General features: G+C 35.4%; 1 protein-coding gene across 2 annotated transcripts; it reads left to right on the top strand.

The window, feature by feature from the left end:
• Positions 1-1,784: 1,784 nt before the first annotated feature.
• Positions 1,785-7,771, top strand: LOC114272151 (uncharacterized). Of its 2 annotated transcripts, none has more exons than XM_082907880.1 (8): positions 1,785-2,576; positions 2,666-2,880; positions 3,854-3,934; positions 4,043-4,129; positions 4,295-4,427; positions 4,499-4,570; positions 5,178-5,303; positions 7,295-7,771. In XM_082907880.1, exons 2-8 carry the CDS (start codon positions 2,677-2,679, stop codon positions 7,396-7,398), a joined length of 807 nt encoding a protein of 268 aa, XP_082764006.1. In that variant the 5' UTR covers positions 1,785-2,576; positions 2,666-2,676; the 3' UTR covers positions 7,399-7,771. The 2 variants fall into 2 exon arrangements, with proteins under 2 accessions (XP_082764006.1, XP_082764005.1); XM_082907879.1 differs by having other exon boundaries at positions 1,786-2,576; positions 7,292-7,771.
• Positions 7,772-9,386: the final 1,615 nt, after the last annotated feature.

The raw sequence follows: 9,386 nt of genomic DNA, 5'->3' as shown, positions 1-9,386 counted from the left end.
AGCCATGGATCTAGTTGTGACCATCCACCTTGGTGGGCGGCAGGAAGGGGTTATTGAGAAGGGGTCTCCGGAGATAATGAGCACAACTGGCGCGCGGAGCAAAAGGGTTCCCACAGACGGCGCTAACTGATGATACAGCGCGTTCCAGATGGAATGGGTCGGATTGATCCATGCTTCCCAAACCGGTGCCCGAGGTACCAAGCCCATAGAGAGACCTGCACAAGAGTTCAACGGGGAACGGGGAGTCCCCCAGCGAACCCTCTGATGAGCAAGTTAGAAAGAGAGATGAAATGTAGAGATAAATTAGTGATAGAAAAGCTTAACCCTTTCCTTCTCTTCGATGCCTGCTTATATCCTCTGCTAATAATTTCGTTGTCCCTTCCGACCTGTCACCTTGGCCGAAAGTCTATGCTCTAGCTTACCTTGTTCATGGTGAGGCCGTTCTGTCCTGACAGGGAAGGGTTATCGCAATAAATGCTGTAGGAAAACTCATTAATGACTAATGTGTGGTGCAATAACTTTGCAAGATCTTTGTCTGCTGATGTGGGTGATTCTCTACTTGCCAAGTGTTTAGATGTCATTGGTGTTTGGTGTAACGCTGGATTTCACGAGTGTTGGGCTTTAGTATTTGAATCATGGATTGGAACTTAGGTGGTGGGCCATATCCTTTATGGGCTTACCCATGTCAAGTTGTATATTTTAAAAATAGTTTTGGAATTTGAGATGATTTGATATTTTGTTGTAATTGAATAGTGTGTAGAAGAGAGAAAATGATTTTGAAAAAAATTTTCAAAAAATTTGAACCTAACAAAATTTTGAAAATTTTTCTTAAAAACTATATCTTGAGATACAAACCAAACAAGAGATTTATTTTTGGGAACAAAAATTTAGCCCCTTAAACTCTTATTTGTTGTAATGTATATACACAATATTACTTTATACCACATACATTCTAGTCAAATCACAGCTACCCTTATTTTATTTCATATTTTTTCTTCTTTTGATTGTTTGGTACTTTATTTTATTTTATTTTATTTGTGAATGTATATTTTGTATTTGAATTTTGAATAAATAAATAATTTTTTTTTAAATTGTAAAAAAGTTAAAGTTGTAAATGTTCTTTTTCATTTTGTATTTTTATTTAACTTTTTTTTTATTATTCTATCAAAATATCCAATATTTCAAAAAAAAAAAAAATTCACTTACTGCCCATAAATAAGGAATAAAATAATTGAAATTTTTTAACAAGACAGAAAACGAAAATTCAATAGTTATGGTTATAAGAGATCCACCATTAAAGTGGATAAATAAAAAGGGCAAAAACAAAACTGGATTGACAAAAAGAAAAAAATATTTACAAATTATATATAATCTATCTCGATGTATTCACCCAAAAAAAAAAAAAAAAAAAAAAAAAAAAAAAAAAAAAAAAAAGGGGGTCTATTTTGATGTATAGGATCAATTTCAATAAATATTGAATTTATAACAAAAAATTTTAAATTTATTTTATTTCAAAAGGTTTTAATATATGGTTGACCCGGCCAACTGTCTTAAACAATTAGTTCAAAAAACAATCAAAATATCCAACCAGAAGCATACCCAAAAATGCTTTGGAATCCAATTTTGAAGCATACCCAAAAATGCTTTGGAATCCAATTTTGAAGGACCCAGTGACCCTCAGTGATGTGACAGCATGTGATTGGTTGAAATTATTTTTTTATTTTTTATTTTTTTTATTTTTTTATTTTTTTGACTTCCCTTGGTCCACAGCCTCCACGTAGAGATGGGGTGCTGGGGGCGCCTCCTACTGGGGGTGCCAATCACTGCTTCACACCACTACTACTAACAGTTTAACAGACACAGAGCAGTGGAAAGCTTCAGCGGAGAAATCCTAACGAAATCAGCAAAGCACAACCGCAACAAATCGGAAACCTTGGACCAACCACCTTCTGCCGCCGATATCTCCCCTGCTTCAGCGGTCCACAAATGGTTCTCCAACATCCTCAAATCCCCTAATACCGTCCATTCCTCATCATCACCACTCTCCCAACCCAACAACGACACTACCGCCCAAAATCCGACGGCTCCACCACTTCCACCGCGACAATTAACCCCCCGCAAGTCCCGCTTCCAGAAGAACACCAACCCCCCCAATGCCACCCAACAGCAGCCACAGGGGATCCCATCCCACCTTTCCAAACGAACCTTCAAAACCACCACCACTGCCGACACTCCGCCGGAAACCCAGTTGTTGTCTCCGCCGAAGAACCTCATTGAATCGGCTCATCGGAGATCGATTTCCTCCTCCACCTGCTTATTGTCAGATGGTCTAATCCTGTCGCCTCCCAAGAACTTGGTGGAGTCTGCTCACCGAAGGTCGATCTCGTCGTCCACGTGTATCGCGGACAAGATTTCATGGAAGCCTAGCGTAACTGAAGAGCTGAAGGAGCATGAGGTGGTCGACCAAGCCGGAAACCTTAATGGGTTTCTGAAAGAACAAGGGATCAAGATTGGGAAAATTTTGAATGGAGAGATCGATGGGAAGGCCAAAATTGTGCTATCTGGACCTTCCAACAGTTGGGTTTTTAGTTTACTTAATTTTGATTTTGGGTTATTGGGTTTCTTTTTGTATCATGGTTGGGTCTAATTAGTGTTGGCATTGCAGGTACGAGTTCAATGGTGGCAGCAATTTGCTATGCGTGGCTATTGGATAATAGAATGAGGACTAATAAGGAGGGAGTTGAGGGAGATAGCGGCCCAACAGCAGTGGTGGCGCCAGTGATGAATATGAGGAGGGGGAAAATGTGGAAGCAGCAACAGGTGGCTTGGCTTTTTCACCATGTCGGACTTGATGCCACTTCATTGCTCTTTTCTGATGAGGTACTTGCTCTTATTGACTAATAGGTCATCTATGTCTGCCAGTTAATTTATTTATAACATAATTTGTTTCCAGTTCTTAGGTAAAATTTGAACCTTAGTAGGACCTACACCAAAGCATTGAAGTTGTAGGATTGTAATTAGTGTCCTTGAATTGGCTCAATTTGAATTCAGTATGTTGTTCACTTTCTATTATTTATTGATGTTTTGTTAAATTCGATTTGATAATTGAAATTTGTCGTGAAGATGAAGAAATCACTAGATTTCAGTATGCGCAATTTAAGTATATTTTTACTAGAAGGAAACACATCCCTTGAAAGATGACAATTGTTGTATGTACTGGAGAGTGATTATTGATTGTGTGTATCTGTAACAGTTTTGTACTAATGTGAAATGTGCAGTTGGACAAGAAGAAAAATAGAAGGAAAAAAATGAAAATTAATTGAGAGATCAATGAAGGGGTGACTATTGGTTCAATGGTTAAGACTTGACCTAATAACCTTGAGGTTATGGATTCAAGTTTTGAGACCACCACTTTGTGCTTTATGCCAAAGGTTAGGTGTGTACTCAATCTTTCCTCTCCCAAACACACATTAATGTGTACTAACTGAGAGATCAATGCTTTTTTTCATTAAAGAAATAGCATCAAGAAATGCAGTGTCTAGCACTAATAGCATAAAAGCTACATAATACCAGAATGTAAATTATGATTGAGTAATGATCATTGCATTCCCAGAGTTAAGTCAATGTCTTTAGACTGCTTTTGAACTGAGGATAGTTACCAAGTCCTATTTGAAGAATTTTTCGGTTCAACATCTTTTCTATCAACTGCTTTACTATATAGAATAGAATCACTGACTTCAAGGTTATATTAGCATGAACATTAGAGCCATTTATTGTTTACCAATTTCATATTTCTGTTGCAGAGTAAATAATTGTGAACAAGTGTTTACATTGTTATTACAATATGAATCAGGTGGATTTGGAAACACTAATGATGGCTAAGCAGCTGAGCATCCTTGTTGTTGGGCAAGATATCCTCAAAACAAATGGCGAGGTTGGTATAGTTTAAAATCAAAGTATGAAGACACATGTTTTCTATCAACAAACATTGTCAAAATTGATTTTATGCATTCTTGGTATATGTTTTCTATCGCATCTCTAGGTTGGATCTCAGTGCACCATTCTTACAGACAATTATTGTGAAGATGCTTATGACATACTTCAGACCCCAATCCTGAAAAAACTTCTGGTAAATTACATAAATTTATGTCATCTTTGCTATTTCATGTTTTTTTGTTAATCAATTCTTTCTCATTCCGACGAAGATGAGGAAGGAAAAAACAAACTTTTTGCTTCAAATGTTAAAAAAACTAGCTTGCTTTTTCAGAGGTCTTACTACTATGTTGTTTCTCAGCTTGCAGGTATTTTACTTGACACACAAAATTTGAACACGTCTGATAAATTGTCTATGACTAGAGATGCAGAAGCGATCCAGTTGTTGTCAGTTGGCTCTGCCCCCAATTATCGAAATGAACTTTATGATCAATGTACGCTTTTCTGCTTCTCATAACAACCAGTATGTTGGATTAAATATCTAATATTTTGGTACTTTTCTCAGTGATGCAAGATCAAAGAGATGTTTCTTTCTTTGAAGCTTTGCAGCACAACTATGGGAAACCTCCTAATGAGGGTGAGTTGTCTGTACTTCATAAAAAGAATCTTAATTGGATTGTCTTGCTTTTTGGAATTTGAGCGTTTCTCATGCATTTTGATCTTCATCTCTAGTTGGATGGTGATGAATAAAACTGATACCTTTCACAAGTTCGACATGAACTATGTTAGTTTTACCAATTGTGATTTCCAAAGCCAGTAGTTTACCACGAAATGCAATTCATCCTTACCAACATTGAGAAACAATTCATCTATCGAAACCCGAACAGTTACAAGAAGGCTTTGTTGGAGTTGATTTGTCTAAAATGATTTATGTAAGCTTGAACCTTGTGTCTTTTTATCCGCAAAACACTGTTGAAGTATGGAACAAGTTCATTGCAGTTGTGTTATGCTCATATCTCACAAAATTCAGATTTCACTTTTCAGAGTTTTGTATAATCTGCCTATTGCTTTCATTTTCGTTTTCTTGGAAAACACTCAACAAATGTAGACAGGTGGTGTTACCTAAAAATAAAGGGGCATGAATCCAATATTTTGCAGTCTTCAACTATCATATTATTCTGAAGTGATCTCCACTTACAAAGAGTGTGTTGCATCTTCGTCCTTTCTTGTTTTCGTAATCATAGGTGGTCGTGATTGTATATCACCAATGGAGCACAAGATTCAAGAGAAAAAGTCTAACCGTGCAAAAAATTCAGATAAAAATTCTAATGATGTCAAAAGTACAAGAACTATGTTATCACCGAACTCAGGTATTTTGTCATTTTTGTCTTCACTTCAGATGCAAAATTACCTTGGAAACTAATGTCATGCAAGTAATTAGCCATTTGTTTTTACTGAATGTGAGTTGGAGTTTCTTTTTTAGTTTATTAGTCAGACATAAGAAGACAGTGATTAGTGCTAGGGATCTTATCCTTTTTCCTCAAAATTAGCTTTAAAAATATATAATTCATGTTATAAACATCCTCCAATCCTTGGTTCTTTTGCATTTAGTAGTACATAAAATATGCACTTGCTGAAACTGGTTATTGCAGTTTGCGTTCTCAAACACTCATTTCCCTTTTCATGATATTTAAGTTTTCCATTTTCTTTCCCTCTTCTAATCTCATGCTTGAACATTTAGATAGGTGAGGCACCATTGGTTGCATTTTTAAAAGTTCTACTTGATATGCTACAAATCAAATAATTTTTGAATGATGTTATGCAGAAAACAATATCATGGTCAAATTAGGTAGCAAAATATTTGCAGACAGTTTGGTTATGGTGCTGTTGATTATAGTTACAGTGCACTATGATGTTTATTCTACAAGGAAAATTTGTAAAAAATTTCAGAAATAATAAACTTTTTCTTTGAAATCGCTGTAGCAACCAGTTGATGTGTACATGCCAATTTAAATTGCTTTCTGTATCACAATAACTGGCAAGCACGACAGACAAATTTTTTCAATCTTGAATGGAAAATTTATAATGTGCATACACACTTCATCTAAGAAGCATGGACACGGACACAGACACGGACACGGACATGGACATGTGACACGACACAAACACAGACACGCCAACACGCCAATTTTCAAAATATGCAGGACACGATACGTGAGAGAAACGCACAAACTATATAATCTTATATATTTATTATATTATATATATATATGCCACCACTTTGTGCATTATGCTAAAAGGTTAGGTGTGTACCCAATCTTTCCCCTCCCAAACACACATTAATGTGTACTAATTGGGCGTTGCTTTTTTTATATATATGTGAATACATCATTCAAAGATAATACAAAAATATAATATAACACTTATTTTATAAATTTACATTGTTTTTTCTTTTGTTATTGTATCCCAAGTCATTTAGTTCAAACTAATAATTGGTTTCATGTCGGTTTAATTGGTGGATACGTGTGTTTAAGCAATGGACACAAAGGGTTGTATGCGGTGTGTTTCGGGCGGTTTGAGAATAAAATTATAAACCAAAAGGCGGATTAGCGGATTGGAAAATAACCAAAATGCGGCTTGGGCGGTTTGGGGCAGATTGGCGGATTGAAGAATGAAGAGTGTCCAAATCTAATTATTATTTTTTTTTAATTTTTGAAAAATAGGACATGTTTTTACAAGTGTCAAGCACGTGTTGGGAAGTGTCCGACACGAATACGCCACTTTCTTCAAAGTGTCCATGCTTCTTAGCACTTGATACTAGTTTTAGATATGAAATTTAAAAGAAAATGAAAATTATGGACATGTAAGTATTTGGCTTATATATATATATATATACATATTACTGCACACTGTAGATTTTGTATAAAAGCCTATCCTGTTAATGAGCTTTTAGAATAACGGATGTGTCCTCTTCGGGAAAAACATTTAGATGCTTTTCAAGGGAACTTGAAGTAAAGAAAACAAAATGACATTCATTGGCCAGTGGAATGGGTTAAGAAGCTATATTGGATTTCTTTTTGAATAGAAAGTGAAGCCAAAATATGTGCGAACATATGCTGCTCCTTAGCATCCATATGTTTCTTTAGTACTAGTTAATAACATAAATGTATAATATAGTGTTATAAACAAAGTTGAATTAGAAGCTATTAGTCAATCAACCTTCTTGCAAGCACTTAAAGAGTTTATACAACGATATGCGCAACCAGTGATCATTGTTTTCCATGAAGATCTTATCTTATTCTCATTTATGTGGAGCATAACCACTTGATTTAGTTTAACACTAGTTTCTCTCTCCCAGCAGCTAAACCTAATGCTCCTACAACGGCAACAATGCAAGCAGCTGAGGCCCCTCGTGGAAAGAATAAATTCTTCCTGGCAAAGTGGTTCGGTTTTGGTCCAAAATGATGACTAATCTGATACTAGGAATGCTAAATATTTCTGACCAATGGATATATAATAAGTCTTCAAAGATGGAAGAAGGTTTCTGGGATGCTTGTGGAGCTCTACAATATGGTAATCCACATTGTTAATGTCGTTAGATGTTTTGAAAGAGAAGTCGTTGTGCTTATATTCATATTATATTATTAATTTTGTGTCAAATAATAATGGTGAGAATTGAGTATGCCATTAATGAAACGATGACAAATATTGGAACTTGTTGTATCATGGCACCATTCATTTTGCTAGTGTTCAACAAAATGTCATCATCCCCTCATTCATAGAAGGAAAACCTTACAATTCTTTTAGAAATTATGTACAACGGTATTCTTATGTTTTATCTTTTCTTTTTATTATGCTTTTATTGTCACGACGCCATCCTATGCCAAACAGGACAGTGCAGTGATCGGCCGGTAGTCATGGACTACCAAAGGCCTAACTTACAAAACAAGTCGGACTCTAGCAATAGTTGGGGCAAATTTTAATTTTGAGTTGCAAAAGCCATTAATTTATTTAAGTGAGTCCATTTGCAAATCCATTCTGAACGGTGCATAACTATATGAAATGAAACATACATCGTTTTTAATTACATTTTTAATTATTTGACAAAGAGTACAGCTTTTCAAAAGAACATTTCTTCCAAAACTAAGTACAATTGCCTTCTTACAAACATTTGCATATAATTTCAAGGAGCAAAACCTTCCATGATTTGTGTCTTTCACCGACAAAAATCTAATCATAATTAATTATATGGGGCTAGAAGCGGAAGTTGAATAATAAAGTTTTGCCCAATGAGCTATACATATATGGCATAAACAAAAACATCTTATATGTTAATAATTCACAATCATACAACACACCTTGTTTAAACATTCATTTCAGACCGGCGGTACAAAGATTTAAACACAAAAGTATTATTCATGATTTTACAAAACTTAAACTTCTTAAAAACAAAAAAATGGTCAAGTATGACCAATAAAAACAAAACAAAAGATAAAAGCCTCATGTGTAAGGCATCCTTGGTTGACTCCACAAAACTCGGTAATTTTTTCACAGGTTCACTAGGGCTGGATATCCCGCTGCTCACCTACATCATATATATAACGGAATGAGCGAAAACCCAGTGAATAATATCAAAGTAAAGAGGTTATATGAATGAGTTCTATTAAATAATATAAGCATTTCCATATCACAAACAATTCATAACGGAACGACCTTAGGTCCAACAGATGGCGGAACGACCTCGGGTCCAACGTATAAGAAATGTACAGAACAAAATTGATCATATTTGAACGGAAAGACCTTAGGTCCAATCATTTACAGCTGTATAATGACCATTCGATCAACTCATAACAGATAATCAAACTTATCAGATATTCAGAATGGCCTTGGGTCCATCTTGTCAAATATACAAAACGACCTCGGGTCTATTTCAGATATACAGAACAACCTTAGGTCCATCATATACGTTCACATTTCATCAAACACATTTGCAGATATCATGTTGATCAGATAGATATAAACTCATTCATACTTGCAAAATCATAGTTTTGGAAAAACTTATATTAGGACATTTAGAAAATAGAGTAAACAATAAAATATCTTTATTAAGATATTACTCACAGTCATTTGGTTCCTGACACATCCTCGCGGATGGTCCTACACATTATAAACATACTCACATTGAATTACATTGCTTAACCGGATTGTTCTTTAACTTATTCAATTCTTTTAAGTCTTATTCTAACCCATACATTCATTTAGGAGGTTCAATTCATGCCTAAGAATGTTTAGAAAGGGATGAGAATGCCAAAATGGATAAAACATGACTTTTCAAAATACGTTGAAATAGGACACTTTGCTCGAGCGTAACATTGGTCGCTTGAGTGGACCACATGGTCTGCAAAAGTACTGGACGGTCTAAATCTAGGCTAAATGTTTGCTCGAGCCAAGGT

This window comes from Camellia sinensis, chromosome 15 (genome assembly GCF_055761805.1).
Source record: "Camellia sinensis isolate YWXY chromosome 15, ASM5576180v1, whole genome shotgun sequence".
Classification (NCBI taxonomy): Eukaryota; Viridiplantae; Streptophyta; class Magnoliopsida; order Ericales; family Theaceae; genus Camellia; species Camellia sinensis.
The sequence above is the reverse complement of the archived record's forward strand: the minus strand, read 5'-3'. Positions and strand labels throughout refer to the sequence as shown.

Bases quoted from the DNA above. Each gene is read 5' to 3' on its own strand.
- LOC114272151 (XM_082907879.1), top strand. From the start codon at position 2,677: ATGGTGGCAGCAATTTGCTATGCGTGGCTATTGGATAATAGAATGAGG. The intron at 2,881-3,853 runs GTACTTGCTCTT...AATATGAATCAG, and splicing joins CATTGCTCTTTTCTGATGAG to GTGGATTTGGAAACACTAAT. The intron at 4,571-5,177 runs GTGAGTTGTCTG...TCGTAATCATAG, and splicing joins TGGGAAACCTCCTAATGAGG to GTGGTCGTGATTGTATATCA.